The following is a 15,343-nucleotide window of genomic DNA, read 5'->3' as shown; positions in this document are numbered from 1 at the left end:
CAGGGGATGTTACAGTGCTTACAGAAGGGTGCAGCAGATGGAGGAACATGTGAAGAAAGGCACATCATGCATCTTACCAGTTGACAAGTTCTAGATGTGTAAGGAAAGAAATATATTGAAAGTTTGAGAGCAATAGAACTGAATTGTCGATCTTCGGCCATAATCAAGGTTGTTGTGGCGTTATAGAGCTGACCTGAAGGAGGGTCATAAAAAGGCTAGGCTTGTCCTTGTGGTTGGAGACGGGAATGAGATGAGGTGAGGGTGGTGGGTAACCACGTGGGGGTAGACAAGACAAATTGGCCGAAACTATTTCATCGACTCGGTATCGAATCATTTCTTTTGTCTTGGTCATATTCTAAATAACAATTATAACCATGTTCCCTTTCCATTGACATTTGACAGTGAAATCAGTGCTTGCGATTCACTCAATATGCAGTCCATTAAAGTTATGCGGAACGAGCCGCATGGTGTTATCCGTGCGCGCTGGTAAAGCGGCGGCCAAGCTGAAATTCCCCGACCAGTGAAGCAATTGCTGCAACCAAGTTGTTCTGTCGAGATCTTTCGTGGTTGATACTAGCATGAAGCCACACCTTTTCAACTAACCAACGAACTGTACTGTAGATATCGACAGATCGATCGTCTTGGTCCCTGCTGATGTTTATGGCTTGGAAATGGCATCAGACATGGCTGCCCGTACGGTCTTTGCTATCCAGACATTGGTTCTTGTTGTACTATCTGTTGCTGAACTTCTCTCTAATTCTTGTCAGCTATATCATGATTCTGGAACCTTGGCATAAGAATGACATACGCGATAGGAGTGACAGTTGAGAAGCCATCGAAGGTACTGAGCTTGATGCCAATGGTTCACGCTCTGGCAAAGCTGTAATCTCTTGAAACAGGAGATCAAAACAGTCCTTTTCTGAGTTTATGTTGAGCTTTCGTGATATGTTGGCCGCACTCAGCTTCCCTGTAGCGTGTTAGTGAGAGGCTTTTAGTTGTTGATGCGTGCCTTGGGCAGTTTGGTGGGCGGGTTTACCAGAACTTGTCGACGAAGACCCCGAAGGATCAGTATTCGGCATATCTTTCTATAGCTAATTCTTTTCTCGTGCCCAAGGGCTATGAAGAAGTCAAAGTTTTCGGTGATGCATTTGCCTTGGTCTGGCCGGGACATGCAGATGCTCCGATGTCCGATATGCTGACACGACTAGACTTCAGACGGTCGAATGGATCCACATCAAACAAATCTAGGTCAGAGTCCCCAAGTATCAACATTCAAAAAGAGATCAAATATGTAGAGATGTGTGCTTTATAAGTTAAGCTACAGATTACACTGAGACTCCATCTTTGAACCGTCAACTTATACCGGCAACCGGGAGGCACAGCGGCCGGTGGTGGGGCCTCCGGCGCATCTCGTATTTCGTACCGGTGTGCAAAGATCCACTGTAAGAAACATCCGACCTATCGTATGGTGCGGTGCAGTGTTAAATGGAAGCTTGGCCTCGCGCTATTATACCAGATTCGGAGGCTATTTAGCTTTGAGTTGTCGATAATGATGTGCGAATTACAGCCAGATCTTCCGGTGTAAGTGAACCAACAAGCTGAGGATGAGGCCAAGGGGGACCGCCCAGTTATAGCCTCTTCTGGTAGACGGGAGTTGTTAGTTGGGGTTTCTAGCATTGCCTGGCTCTACAGGGAGGACTAAGATGAGCTCAGTAATGGGGACTCAAGTTTCCTCATAAGTCTATGGAAAATGATATATGCCTTCACCTAAACTTCCCCATGGTGTCCATATTCGCTCCCACATTGTTCTAGCTCTAATCTGACTCAAATGGACGAAATCGAGACATGAGAAGGACCCTTAGGCTGTGTCCTCAGGCATTCCCTCATGACACCAGCTGAAACTCATGTCACGGGTTGAAGCCTCAGCACCTAACACAATGGAATGCGCGTCCTCGTGGCCCAGGCAGCGGACCCGCTGATGTGCGCTATCGACTGGTCGTGACCCCTTGCGGGGAGACCTTCAACGCTTCCCATTCGCTGATTAGCTTCCATGCCAACGGTATCAACCAATCACGGCACTCGGGGCCTTGTTGTCCCTCAGGGTCCCTCCAACGTCATTCTACCGTGCGCCGACCTTATCATGCCTCATCCATTCGAGCCGAACTCGGCCGCTTCATTCTTCTTCATCCATCAAAACAAGGCGGTTTCACTCTCTTGTTCAACCACAATCAGTCTCTGACTTGTCACATAACGCCACTATGATTCTCAGGAGTAAAACACTCGCTGCTGGTTCAGCGCTGGTCGCTGTAGCTTGTGCGTCGCAACCGGGAGCTATCGCGCCTATCCCAGGTCCCATGAGGGATCTCACTTGGGGTCAGCTCAACTTTATCCACACAACTGATACTCATGGCTGGATTGGCGGTCACTTTCAGGAGTATGTGCTACCCAATCTCTTTCTCGGGGTGCAACTAACATTTCAGGCCCCAATACTCTGCCGACTGGGGTGATTATATCTCTTTCACCAAGCATATGCGCAAGCAAGCCGATGAACAAGGAAGCGACCTTCTAGTCATCGACACCGGAGATCGCATCGAAGGCAATGGCCTCTACGATGCATCAAGCCCCAAGGGCCTTTTCCAGTACGATATCTACGCCGAAGCCGACGTCGACATTCTCTGCACTGGCAATCACGAACTTTACAAGGCCTACTCGGCTGATATGGAACACAACACCACCGTTCCTAATTACAGGGGCAAATATCTTGCTTCCAACCTCGACTACATCGATTTCAAGACAGGCGATCGTGTTCCCCAAGCCCAGCGTTACAAAAAGTTCAAGACAAAGAACCAGGGTTTCGAAATCGTTGCTTTTGGCTTCCTTTTCGACTTTACAGGAAATGCCAACAACACTGTTGTCCAGCCTGTGGAAGATACAATCAAGGAAGATTGGTTTCAGGAAGCGATCAGAGAGAAGCCGGATCTCTTTGTTGTCATTGGTCATGTTGGCCTTCGCATGGAGGAATTCAAGGTCATCTTTACCGCCATTCGAAAACAGAACTGGCATATCCCCATTGCCTTCTTCGGCGGTCATGCCCACGTCCGCGATACTGTTCAGTACGACTCCAAGGCTTTCGCGATAGCCAGTGGGCGATACTTTGAGACAATTGGTTGGATGTCCATTGATGGTATCAGCAAGGGTAGCACCAAGGAAGCTGAGGCAGCTGCTTCACCAACCTTTACTCGACGATACATCGACAACAACCTCTACGGACTACACTACCATACCGGCCTGAATCAGTCTACTTTCCCCACTGCAGATGGCAAGAGGGTCACTCAGATGATCACTCGTGCTCGCAAGGCACTTCAGCTTGACTACAAGTTTGGTTGTGCGCCGAAGACACTTTGGATGACACGAACCAAGCACACCGACGAGGATAGCATTTACTATTGGATCTCCAATCAACTTTTACCTGATATCATTACTCGCAAGGATCGCAAGGACAAGGCTCGGCTAGCCATCTTCAACACCGGCGGTATTCGATTCGACATCTTCAAGGGTGGCTTCACACGGGACAGCACATATGCTGTGAGCCCCTTTACCAGTGGCTTCAGCTACATTCCTGATGTTCCGTACAAGGCTGCTTCCAAAGTTATTGATCTCCTGAACAGCGCCGGAAGGATCTTGGCAGAGAATGGTGCTGATGTTAGGTTCCTGGCTATGCCTGAGCAGGCATTCCCAGCTCCAGCCATGAAGGCTATGTTTGAGGCTAATGAGGATGAGGACGAGAAGCGTCTTGAGCTCAGGAGTTTCCTTGACAAGCCTGACCTGACCTCCGGATACACTACCAAGGATGACATTGGCACTGATGGCGATGACACTATCCATGAGCCTGTCAAGTTTTACGAGCAGCCCAACTGTATCCAAGCTGAGATCAATATGCCTGCGAAGGGCGATCCCGAGACAGTTGACTTTGTGTTCCTTGACTTTATCCAGCCCTGGATCATCCCGGCCCTGAAGTTTGCAGGCGCAGGTGATTACAGTGATGCTGATGTTCAGCGATACATTGATGGTACCTTCACCTACCATATGGCGCAGTGGATCAGCAAGAACTGGCAGGGTGACTGCTAGATTATTGTGTACATAGAGGAACTGGGATGCCCCATGGAGTTTTGACATTCGGGATAGCATAGTTGGAGCATACCTTGTTGGTCATCATGTAATTAGATTGAATATAGTCATATACACGATCCTGACGTCCAAGCCCCAATCATGTCAAGGGGAGGCAAGAAAACTTAGAAGCTCTTTTCTAAATGATCAAGATGTGTAAGTAAACTTGGTATAGACTTGGTAGACCCTTGGACTCTTTTTCGTACCTAACCTGAGGATCAGAAGTTTTGTTGCTCCCTGAGGCATGTGATATCATTGTTATCTTATCCAAGTAACAGCGACGGTCAGCAAAGGTCAAAGGTAATGCAGTATATTGCGGTTGCATGGTAAGTGCTTGTATAAAAAGAATCACTGCAGAGCCTTGATATTGATCCGTCTCCGCTCTTTCAGTGTTCGACTAAATAAATGCATATTAGAAGACTGCTATTTAACAAAGACAAGGCACAAAGATTTACCAGAGTATAACCACCAGATTCAAGGTTGGCAAGAAACCCAGCCTCTGGCACAATGACGCCTCTCCGTGTCACAGATGGCAAACCCTGCGCCGAGGTCATTTGCGCCTGTCACCACTGCCACTACTGGCAAAACACGCCTCGTCGTCCGTTCGGTGTCAACCTCCATTGCGAACTCTGTGGTTACTCTTTGCCATTTCTTTCTCAATGCCTTCGAGATTGCAAACTCTCCATCTTGATCCACGTGAGCGGCAACGGAGCTCATAGGAGAAGCACCAGCAGAGGACGGCGACAACAATGCATCCAGAGGGTGGGCGTGACGCTGGATGACAGGCACTATGCGAGGTTGAGGTTGAGGTTGGTCAGCGGAGGGGCACTGATTCAAGGGGACAGGAGACAAGAGGGCTCAGGATCCCATCCTAAGTGACAGAAAGACTGAGGTAAGTTCAATCTGAATATACACAAATTTAGTAGACCTTGGACCAGGCATTTTTAGCGCCTCGCTTCGAGGTCAGAAGTATCCTTGCTCCCTAAGGTACCGGTTAAAGAAGACAAGTCAGGTCATATTAAATCACAGTAATGTTTTGAGCTATGGTCAAAGGCAATGCTGTAGATTGAAATTGCATGTTAAGTGCCTATATATGTATGTATACCCAACCAGCTATGTTCCATATCTAATGTAAATGTTCTAAGGAAAGGACCTCATGCAAGGCATGAAACAAGAAAAGACCAAATGCACAAGTTCAATCCCAATCCAAGCCCAATCTCAAAAGCCAGTATCAGACCAAGATAGACGATATTGTCGAGAGTCTCAAGAGTCAGTGACTCCCATAGCTATCATGTCATAGTCCAGAAGACCACTTAAGCCTGGGGGAACTTGAATCCAGGAGGGACACAGTAGGGGCTAGCGCTCTTCTTGTAGAAGACGCAAGAGGTCCCGGGTGGACAGACACCGGCAGCCTTTGAGCAAAGGTCAGTAACTTTGTCCCAGATATAGAAGAATGGGCGGTGATGACTTACAACATACTTGTGGGTGACGTCGCAGACCTGCCAGCCAGTCTTGTCAGGGGTGCAGGAGTAAGTTCCAGGCTTGCAGCTGCTGGTGGAAGCGTCGAGGGGAGTGGCAGCAGCCAGGGAGGCGAGAGCAGCGAGGGTGATGGCGAACTTCATGTTTGCGGTTGGGGTTTCTTGTTTTCTTGAAAAGAAGAAAGTAGTAGAGCGAGAGTGTTTTCTTTGGTAACGAGAGTAGAAGGTGTTTGAGTTGATGAAGGTGAAGAAGAAAGTTTGGGATCTGGAGGTCAGGAAGGGGAGTTTATATACCTGATATCTTGGGTATGGAGCCTCGTCTCTTTCGGCGTGATGTTTCTATTCTTGCTTGATGGGTTTGACTTGACTTACACGAGCTGACGGTGGAGGCCATGCCCGGCCTCAGTCCTAGGTCCATGCTATTTTGCTAGTCCTTTTCCCCGTGGAGAGGCAGGAGATCGTCTTGGTGTCTTGCTATACGAGGCTTACTCCAGAATGTGACAATGTACAAGGTAGCCAGTGTCTCTTGCCTTCCATTATTCTAGCTCGTTCGTACTAGACGAGAATAGCTTCTGTCAAATGGCAACGTTAACTTGTCAAGGGAGCTAAGCCGGGAGTGGCATATCGGACTCGCTTCTGGACAAGCCACTTACACAGCATCACTAGACAGTCACACGATCTGAGCTGCCAGCCCTACAAATGTGGTGTTACAGATATTTTTCACCATGATACAGTGTTAAATGCAGTACTAATTCTACGTCTGTATATCATCAACAGCATGGTATCATACCGTGTAGAGGTCATGATATGATACTACAATAACCTCACAATAAAATATCGTGAACTGACATGATACAACACCAAAACAGTCAATATCCAGCGCCCATCCAACCAGAATCACTTCTCCTAAAAATAAATCCCGAAGCAACCTCCATCTCGTTACCCCGCAAAAAGCAAAAGCCCAACTGCCCACTGCTTATTCGTCCCCAAAAGCCTCTTCTCGTGTTTCCCGAGGGTCCGGAGGAATTAATTACGTTCGTGACGGTTTGCTCATAAATGTGATTGGAAAACAAGAATAGATGCTCGTTGATGTGGTCGCACGTTCAGCCTCGTGATCCATTCTCAACGAGCTGTATACCAAGGGATAATACTGATTCGCTTGGTATGAGAACGTCAAAAGCGCTTTGAGTAACCCGTATATGCAAATACTTTCCCCAATCTCCCCACCGTCAGCTCAAAGTCCTAGACTTGAGTGAGAATAATCATGTTATACGAAACATATGCAGAGCAAGTATATGTCTAGATGCAGGCAGTGATACGAGGAACAAAGCAGGGGAATCCATGTGCTTACAGTTCACCAATCACTGGAAACCACCAATTTTCACGGTATACTGGATGCCCGGCTTGTCGGCTCCTGCGTCCCTGCCTTTCAGTCCCGACGACGCCGTGGCGCCAAGCCCGGCAATGCTCCGCCTACCGGGACTCGCGGGGATCCCGATCTCGGCCGTTTAAGCTGACAGGTATAGCACGGGGCTTTCCGAATTGTAGCATCTCATTTGGATCGTTACATTGTGAGGCTGACACCTTTAGACTAGCCACCTCCATCTGTCAACGGAAACAATCGTTAAAAATCACCGGCATGACGTGGATCGGTAGATACTTTGTTTCCATTTACAGCTCATAACCAAATATTCTCCCCCCATTGGCCTGACCGTCGGCCGGGTCTAGTAATTAGCTCCAGATATGACATGCCCTCTCTTTTTTTCATCCCCTTCAGCCCTCCCAAGTCCTGTTGATCTGTTTCCTCCTTACCTAGAATTTTGTTAGCCACATGTCATCATAATGCGATGCGATTGCGGGTTTGCTTACCATCGGTGAGAGGAAGAGTACGCCGCCCAGCAGCGAAACAACGGTCAAAACAAGTGTCACCTTGTTGAAGCCGTTTCCAAGAATATCAAATACACCGCTGGGTGCGACGCGTGTTCCGAAGACATCCACGCCGTAAGCAACAACCAGACTTGTGCTCTCCACAATGACTGGTGCTGTAAGAATGTCCTTGACACCCACCACATTTCGCTGGTGAGAGATGACTGACCGAGGGTCAATCTCGATGCTGGGAGTGTATTGGATGAGACCTTCAGCTTCCTTCTCAGCTGGGGTTGAGTCACGGCCAACAGGGCGTCGGGCGTCCAGAACCTGGCGAGCCAGACCGGCGATGGAGTGGGCTTCAGGCAGGTAGCCAAGAACCTGTCGGTTTGAAATGCCTTGTCGTGTTTGTGTAACCGACAGCTTGTCGAGTGGCTGAGACAAAACATAAGCTTGCTCCTCGACCCAAGGCAGAGCAGGTCCAGTTGGTGTGTCAACAGGCTTGAGAGACGAAAAGTTGACAGCGTCACCAAGAGGGCCACGGTCGTTGGGAGAAGAAGACTCGTAGAGGTCAACGATGACAATCTGGTAGCCTTGGATAGATCGCTTGGTGCCATCCTCGAGGGTGTATCGGCCAAAGAAAGTGCAGGTGTACCAATTCTCAGCCATGGCACAAGAGATAGGCTTGGTAGCGTCGACACCAGCATAGGACTGGGCAGCCAGAACCTGACCTGAGACAGTGTCGAGTAGCTGAACAGACAGAGACGACTTAGCGTCGTCGATAGCAGCCACAACGATTGTGTTAGGGTTGAGGTACTTGTAGCTGACACGACGATCAGCCAGGACACGACCAATAGAGGCGACAGGGTCGTGAGCAGCATGCTTAGCAATCTCTACGATCTTCTGACCACGGAAGAGCTGCAACTGCCAGACTTCTTGCTCAGTGACCTTGTTGTTCTCCTCAACAAACTTGACACCCTTAAGAGTCTCTCCCTCACCACGGACAACGACGGTCTCGCTAGGAGTGAAACCGGCGGGAACGGGTCCAATCTCTCCGTTGGCACCAACAGGAAGCAACCACTTGCCAGCAGGGCTATCGACAACGACTGTGCTGGAAACACGGGGAAGCGAACCGGCGGGCATCACCTCGACTACATCGCCACTGTCGCTCTTGATGGCGACATACTCGCCCTTGGCGCCACGCAGAGTGACGACACCCTCATCCTTGGCATAAATACCCTTGATTTCAAGGGACTCGCCGGGAAGTTGGGGAAGTACAGACTTGGACCAGATGACTTGACCCTTGTGCTCAGTGCTAAGACCATACACGCGACCACGGCGAGTCGCAAGCACAATAAGCTTGTTGAAGCCAAAAGTGTCTCGGTGCAGGCCCTCCTTCTTAGTAGCGGGCTCGCCACCGAAGATGCTAGTGATGATTTGTTGAGGGAGAGATGCAAGGTAGTCAGGAAGGTATTGAAGGTCGTCGATATGTCGTGTAACACGGTGAATGTAGGCCGAGAGAGGGTTGGTGTGAGCCTCCTCCTCAAGGACTTTGGCGAGGTTCTCAGTACCAGGAATGTCAGCCCAAACAGCAGCAACAGCGCCGGTCAGACCCTCAGGTCGCTTCCAGTCAATCTCGCCGTTACGGACAAGAACCCAGTCATCGGACTTGGTGACAGCAGCAGCTCGGATAGCAAAGCCTTCAGTGCCAGGCTTCTTGAGGACCTCAGCAACAGCGTGAACAGCCTCGATATCGCCAGCGGGCTTGAAGGGCCATCGGGCCAGAACAGCGTGAGACTCAGATGAGACAACGAGAGTCTCATCCTCAGTGACGCGGGCGAAGTAAACGTTGGCTCCGTCAGAGCTGGTGGAAAAGGCACCAGGGCCAGAAAGGTGAGGAAGTTCGTAGGCCTTAGTAACCTGGTTGCTCTTCAAGTCGGTATGATAGACCTCGGCCTTGTTTCCGGTCTTGGTTCGGGTGTGAACGAGGAAATGAGGCAGCGACTGAACAAGGTGAGGCGCGTGAATAGTAACGGTGACAGCGTCGGAAGGCAGCTTGAGCTCCTGAGTCGTCTTGCTTCCCAAGACATTGACCTTGAGCTTGGTGAGGGTGCTGTCGGCCCATGCGAGGATAGGGGCGGCTGAGTTGCCTCCAACAAACATGACGTCCTTGGGTCCATGGACGTCACCCTTAGTGCCAATAGCAAAGTCGTCCAGTCGTCCTCCTGTAAGGGTATCGAGCGCAGTAACCTTGAGGCTGTAGGATGCCGGCGATCCATGAAGGCTGATGACGTAGATCTTGGAGATGTCGGTGGAGACTTGAAGAGGGATGTTCTTGGCAACCTCGCGGAACTCCCAGATGACATTTCCCACAGTACCGTGTATACGTCGTAGAACCGTAGTGCCATCCTCGTCATACAGAACCAGAACATCCTTTCTCGAGCTCTCAGTAAGCTCTAGAATCTCGAGATCCTTAACCTCGCCCTTAAACTCGTTATGCCACACATTACGTCCCGTTAGCGCATCCCACGCCTGAACTCGCGATCCATACGCCGCAGCAACCCAATGCTCACCCTCAGCAGCGCGCAAGAAACCACCGCCATTGGTGATATCGTCCGCAATCTGCTGACGCCAAACAACCTGGCCATTGCTGGGGTTGACGGCGCCGATGAGACCAACGTCGCTGAGTGTGTAAAGGAGGCTCGCCTTATCTTGCTTTCGTGGGCGATGGAAGAAGGTGGTTTCGACTTGGGGGACGCCGAGGAGCGCGTGGTGGAAATCGATCTCGCCGACCTCGTCTTGGAAGACTGCGGCGCCGAGGGCCGAAAGCCCCAGGAGGAGCAATGGTTGGAGTGAGAGCCGCATGATTGTGGTTGAGGATGTTGTGCGGCTTCACGCTTGGGAGCTTCAGAGCTGCTTGCATCATGACGGCTAGCTTATCTGTTCGTTGCGCAATGATTAGTCATCTAGTGAGCTTAGGGTAAGTAATCTCCCGATGTGAATACCATGACGGCGGAACATTACGAAAAGCGATAAATTTATTTGTTTTTGGATTTCATGTTTATTCTTACTTATATAGTCTTGATCAATAAGCTACGGCTTTTTAATGATCTTGGTTGTTGAGTAAAGCCAAAATGTATCTTGAGAGCGAGTTCTAGAAATTCTCAAGCAGGCGCTGAGACCCCTGTAGCCAAACACCTAGCTCAACATTTACAAATATCTAAATATTGTAGAATCGTATTTAAGCTTCTTAAGATATTATTTCGAGTTTTGAAACTTGCAACGAATTATAGCTATTGAACCAAACACTCTTGGTAAGTTTGCACGCGAGCTCCTATCATGAGACCGCCCCGCGCGTGTATAGATCCCGTGCCACTCACACAACCTCATGTCTCAAAACCACACTCTATTACTGCTACTATTTCCAACCTTCGGACCAAAAGTCAAGCCCACCAAGACTGTCTCGGTAGTTTCTTTGTTTCATACTGCAGTCATGTCTTTCGATGCGTTCTCATGTAGTTGTCATGCGGATATACACCAAGAGATGCGATCATTGATATATCCGCGTGCAGACGGCAGGCCTTGTGGACTGGATGTATATTAAATCCCCGAGGGGAAGTAAAATTAATAAATAAGGACTATCAATACTTGGTTCGATATAGTGCTTTTGATGATCGAGACTCAGCGAATGGTATACACAATGGAGGTCTGTCTTACATCCCAGTGTCTTCGCACTGACTTACGAACAGTAGCTGAGATCCCTAATTCCTTCATGGTCTACAACTCCTCTACCCAACATAACTCTATCAGCCAGTGGTCTTCTTGTCCTCGCAGACCTTCGAACAATCTCCCGTCGTACTGCCCTTACCGGTGGTGCCTCATGGATCGACTCCCTAGTCCTTGCCCCTGGTTTGCATTACCAACAAGCATGCAATGACCTCGAACGTGAAGCACCAATCGGGTTGATAGCACTGTCTACTCAGACACTCGACCAGATACAATATGCCGTGAAGAACACTATGACGGCCAGTTATCTCAAGAGTCTTGTCAAAGATGGCGCTGAGAACATCATCACACTTGATGTTGGGCTGGACACGCCATGGGATGTAGTCAAAATCGTTGGGAAGGTCATCAGAAAACCCAGAATCTCAGATGAAGAAGACGACGATGAGGATCATGAAGACTGGGCTTCCCTCTCTGACGTCGACTGGCTCAGCCATCTGCTCTATCTCATCAGTCCCCTCATAACATCAACTTCTATAGCCTTCATGGTTATATTCGAAGACTGGTGGGGTCTCGCAATTCTCCTCACTCTGATCAGTTCTCGCATCCTCAACATCTGGGCCATAAAGCAGCGCATGACGCACTCAGAACCTTCCCCCAAGAGTCTTACCATGACAGAATACACCGTCGATCTTGGCGGAGGACACAGCGTGCGTCTACGTGGTCCAGATGCAGACTTACAGGCTCTTGTTACTCATGCTTGGCTGCGTACGCAGTCAAGTCTGGAGGGTTATCTTGAAGCAGCGGCTAAATTGATGGTGTACATGTCTGCTGCACTGGGAGGAAATATGACACAAGCCGGAGCGATTGTGCTTATTGGGTTATTGCTTACAAGCGCCGCGCTATTGGGACTCAGTAATGCACATGCACGAGGGTTCCGCATGCATGGTCGCTATGCGATGCCTCAGCAAACGAAGATGAAGGCTGTGGAGGTTCGCAGCAGTAGTACTTCGGGGGGAGAGGCGCAAACCGGATTAGTTTAGTAACTCGAAATAATGAGAAATCGAGCCATAACAAAAATGCTATACTGATATATGAACCATATGCTTTATTGCCTGTTGTCCGTGAATTCATTAGGAACTATCAAGTCCCCTACATACTATACAATCTCCGGCTCTTTCTGCCTGACCAATTATACGGCCGTTGGCTCTTCTAAAACCTCTTTGATCCCTTTCAACCAGCATATTACTCGACCCATGCAAACCGTTCTAGTCTCGCATTGGTTCTTGTTGTGTTTGCTGTCCTTCCGCCACTGAGGGTTCAGAAACTGCCGGGGCATCGATAGCAGGGGTCTCAACAATAGGAGGCTCAACAGCAGGCTCCTCGGTCTTTACCTCTTCAGTCTTAACTTCCTCAGTAACCATGGGCTCATCAGCTGGTTCAGCTGGTGCCTCAGGTATTAATGCTGATTCGGGAGGAGCATCAGCCGCCGGCTCTGTGGCTGGCTCCGCAACGGGGTCTGCCAGTGTTTCCGCAGGATGTTCAGTAGTAGATTCAGGAGCCGTCTCAGTGATAGGGTCCGCAGCAGTTTCAGGGACAGGCTCAGCAGCAGGCTCAGCAATTAGCTCGGACATGGGCTCAGAGACGGGTTCCACAGCTGGCTCGATAACAGCCTCTGCAGGCACCTCGGCAACAGGCTCCGGCACCGACTCGGGTGCCGGTTCAGCAGATGCTTTTTGCTTCATACTCTCAATCTCTGCGTGCTGCTCATCAAGTTTATCCATCAAGCTGGAAAGCAAATTAGGCGATTCCTCGCGAAGAATTTCTTCAACTGCAGGAGGAGCAGACTCTTCCTTAATCTCAGGATGAGGGGGAGTAGGCTCCTTGGTCTCCTCTGGGGCAGGCTCTTGAGCAGCCTCTTCCATGGTGGTATCTTGCACAGTGGTTTCAGCGGGCGGCTCAGGCGGAGGATCAACGACTGACGGAGCCACTGCTGGGACATCTGTGATATCAGAGATAGGAGCAGTGATAGAGGCTGAATCATCAGGTTTGATACTCTCCTCTGTCAAACCAGTCTCAGTTGTTATCAAAGGCGGCCGCTGTGAGACTGCCTCCTCGCCAGCCTGAATATCTGTTGGAGGCTTGACTTCACTGCCGGGGCCAGAAGCACCAAGCTCTCCAGAGCTTCCAGGAGGCGTGGTCGCAATATTACCAACCTCTTCAGGTGGAGGAGGTAATAGTGCTTCGCTGTCGGTCGGCTCCAACATGGGAACATCGCGATCAGTCGCAACCTCAGGAGCCTCTCCGACAATTGTAGACGGAGGCTCGGCTATGGTCGAATCCGCAGGTTCAACTGCAGATGCGACTGCCAGTTGTGGTCCTGGCCCAAAAGGAGCATCTATAGCCGCCTTCAGGAGGTGTTCCTCCGCTGAAGCCTGCGGTTCATCATCCTTGGCGGGTGGCTCCAGCGATGCCCGTGCGAGGTTCTCCTCAGTCAGCTCAGGCTCCGTGGGCTTTTCATCCCCCGCAAGAGGCGCATCTATCACTGCCTTCAACAATTGCTCCTGATCCACCTCCTTGGTAGGTGAAGGCATAACCACGTTCTTAAGGGGGCTGCCTTCGAGTCTGGATCCACCAGGTGTGAGAGTGGTTGGAGGTGCCAGACCCATAGGATTCGGTGGCACAGGCACAGGCGCAGAGGAGTCGGTTTGCATAAAAGTATCAGGCTCGTCGTTTTCAAGAGGAGCTGGGAGAGCTGCTGGTGCTGGTTCTGGCGCAGGGGGTGGAACGGGCGCTGCTTCAGTAGCTGTTGTGGGAGCCGCGTCTGTCATCTCGTGATCTTGTGACTTGTTGTTTTCACCATTTGCTTGACTCTCCGCAGCTGGTGTTGCCTCTCCCTCTTCACCCTCGTCGCCTTCGTCATCATCCCCATCTTCATCGTCATCGTCGTCATCTGCATCCGGCATTGGACTATCCTGATTGGCAGAGTCTTCACGCTCTTGCTTAATGGCCTATTAAAAATTAGCGATGGAGAACAGCACATCCACAGGTTCCAACGTACAGCTTCTGCAGGGTTCTCGGGCTTAATTGGAACAGCGGACGCGGCATCATCTGCTCCAGGAACAGGCGCCGCCGCAGGAGCACCAGCCTCGGGAGGAGGGTTTTTGATCTTCTTCTTTCCTCGACCAGGACCAGCCTTGGCCTTTCTCTTCGGTGGTGGCGGCCTTCGTCGGTTAGGAACAGGCGTCGTAGCAAGTGGTTCAGAGCCAGGAATAGGAGCTTGTTCAATCCGTGTCGAAACGATTTCGCCCTGAACTTGTTGACCATCAGATAGCGTAACCTCTTCTGTATATGGATTTCCGGCGGCGTCAATTCTCCTGACAGTCGCCCTGGTAACTATCGGTCCTTGAACCTTCTCTTCCACTGTCCGACTGGCGATCGTTACGGTGTTCTTCTGTCGTTTCGCGAGATGCGATGTACCAGGTGTATCGATATTACGAGGCAACTGCTTCCATACTTTCACGCTGAAACCTCGAGCGCTTGTATCCTCTTCCTTCTTCTCTGGCTTCTCGGGAGCTGCATCAGCATCGACCTCTTCCTCCTCAGCTGGCGCAGGTCTCTTATATAGTCTTCCGGATCGCGCAGCCGCCAGAAGTTCCTGACTGTGGGCTGGCAGTAGATGCGAGTCTTTCGGCATGCCGTGAGGTAAATCGATCGACCAGATATCATTCTGCTGAGTCTGTTCCTGCTGTTGCGGCGGCGCAACATTTATCCATTCTTGTCGCCATTGTCGCACGGGAAGACCTTTGGTTAATTAGTACGCGTCATAGCATGCGATCGGTTATTTCGTACCTTCGAAGTCATCGTGCTCGGCATATCCTGATCTGTTGGCGCGTCGCGTCTATACGAATTAGTTGATAGTTGCACAAGGGACGCAGTGATTCACTCACTCCTGGCGCCATCGCGGCTGACTGATACTGCGGCGACTCTTATGATACTATAGCGATGATATAAAACTTTATTTTAACGCCGATTGGGTTGCGCTGTGGTCTCGTAATAACGTCGCCCTTCCAGCTTGGTTTACGAGGCTGAGTCGCGAGTCGCGATGG

The 15,343-nt window shown here is 50.2% G+C and overlaps 7 protein-coding genes across 8 annotated transcripts; 3 read left to right on the top strand and 4 right to left on the bottom strand.

Annotated features, from left to right (window-relative positions):
• Nucleotides 1-154: 154 nt before the first annotated feature.
• On the bottom strand, nucleotides 155-1,302 carry FOIG_10943 (uncharacterized protein). 2 transcript variants are annotated; one of them, XM_031211467.1, is made up of 3 exons: nucleotides 1,037-1,302; nucleotides 809-967; nucleotides 155-753 (listed from the first exon to the last, which is right to left on the bottom strand). In XM_031211467.1, exons 1-3 carry the CDS (start codon nucleotides 1,077-1,079, stop codon nucleotides 659-661), a joined length of 297 nt encoding a protein of 98 aa, XP_031058651.1. In that variant the 5' UTR covers nucleotides 1,080-1,302; the 3' UTR covers nucleotides 155-658. The 2 variants fall into 2 exon arrangements, with proteins under 2 accessions (XP_031058651.1, XP_031058652.1); XM_031211468.1 differs by having other exon boundaries at nucleotides 155-746; nucleotides 1,037-1,111.
• Nucleotides 1,303-2,144: 842 nt separating this feature from the next.
• Nucleotides 2,145-4,444, top strand: FOIG_10942 (uncharacterized protein). Its single transcript, XM_031211466.1, has 2 exons — nucleotides 2,145-2,434; nucleotides 2,481-4,444. The coding sequence occupies exons 1-2, from the start codon at nucleotides 2,259-2,261 to the stop codon at nucleotides 4,126-4,128; spliced, it is 1,824 nt and encodes a 607-aa protein (XP_031058650.1). The 5' UTR covers nucleotides 2,145-2,258; the 3' UTR covers nucleotides 4,129-4,444.
• Nucleotides 4,445-4,674: 230 nt separating this feature from the next.
• Nucleotides 4,675-5,046, top strand: FOIG_10941 (uncharacterized protein; the record flags this gene model as incomplete). Its single annotated transcript, XM_031211465.1, has 1 exon — nucleotides 4,675-5,046. The coding sequence occupies one exon, from the start codon at nucleotides 4,675-4,677 to the stop codon at nucleotides 5,044-5,046; it is 372 nt and encodes a 123-aa protein (XP_031058649.1).
• A 155-nt stretch (nucleotides 5,047-5,201) lies between these two features.
• On the bottom strand, nucleotides 5,202-6,287 carry FOIG_10940 (uncharacterized protein). Its single transcript, XM_031211464.1, has 2 exons — nucleotides 5,640-6,287; nucleotides 5,202-5,579 (listed from the first exon to the last, which is right to left on the bottom strand). The coding sequence occupies exons 1-2, from the start codon at nucleotides 5,787-5,789 to the stop codon at nucleotides 5,481-5,483; spliced, it is 249 nt and encodes an 82-aa protein (XP_031058648.1). The 5' UTR covers nucleotides 5,790-6,287; the 3' UTR covers nucleotides 5,202-5,480.
• A 59-nt stretch (nucleotides 6,288-6,346) lies between these two features.
• Nucleotides 6,347-10,427, bottom strand: FOIG_10939 (uncharacterized protein). Its single transcript, XM_031211463.1, has 2 exons — nucleotides 7,515-10,427; nucleotides 6,347-7,457 (listed from the first exon to the last, which is right to left on the bottom strand). The coding sequence occupies exons 1-2, from the start codon at nucleotides 10,374-10,376 to the stop codon at nucleotides 7,419-7,421; spliced, it is 2,901 nt and encodes a 966-aa protein (XP_031058647.1). The 5' UTR covers nucleotides 10,377-10,427; the 3' UTR covers nucleotides 6,347-7,418.
• A 478-nt stretch (nucleotides 10,428-10,905) lies between these two features.
• FOIG_10938 (uncharacterized protein) lies at nucleotides 10,906-12,373 on the top strand. Its single transcript, XM_031211462.1, has 2 exons — nucleotides 10,906-11,217; nucleotides 11,269-12,373. The coding sequence occupies exon 2, from the start codon at nucleotides 11,531-11,533 to the stop codon at nucleotides 12,275-12,277; it is 747 nt and encodes a 248-aa protein (XP_031058646.1). The 5' UTR covers nucleotides 10,906-11,217; nucleotides 11,269-11,530; the 3' UTR covers nucleotides 12,278-12,373.
• Nucleotides 12,247-15,337, bottom strand: FOIG_10937 (uncharacterized protein). The gene is made up of 4 exons (XM_031211461.1): nucleotides 15,185-15,337; nucleotides 15,087-15,135; nucleotides 14,296-15,038; nucleotides 12,247-14,245 (listed from the first exon to the last, which is right to left on the bottom strand). Exons 1-4 carry the CDS (start codon nucleotides 15,194-15,196, stop codon nucleotides 12,503-12,505), a joined length of 2,547 nt encoding a protein of 848 aa, XP_031058645.1. The 5' UTR covers nucleotides 15,197-15,337; the 3' UTR covers nucleotides 12,247-12,502.
• Nucleotides 15,338-15,343: the final 6 nt, after the last annotated feature.

The sequence above is a fragment of the Fusarium odoratissimum genome (assembly GCF_000260195.1).
Source record: "Fusarium odoratissimum NRRL 54006 unplaced genomic scaffold supercont1.20, whole genome shotgun sequence".
Classification (NCBI taxonomy): Eukaryota; Fungi; Ascomycota; class Sordariomycetes; order Hypocreales; family Nectriaceae; genus Fusarium; species Fusarium odoratissimum.
The sequence above is the reverse complement of the archived record's forward strand: the minus strand, read 5'-3'. Positions and strand labels throughout refer to the sequence as shown.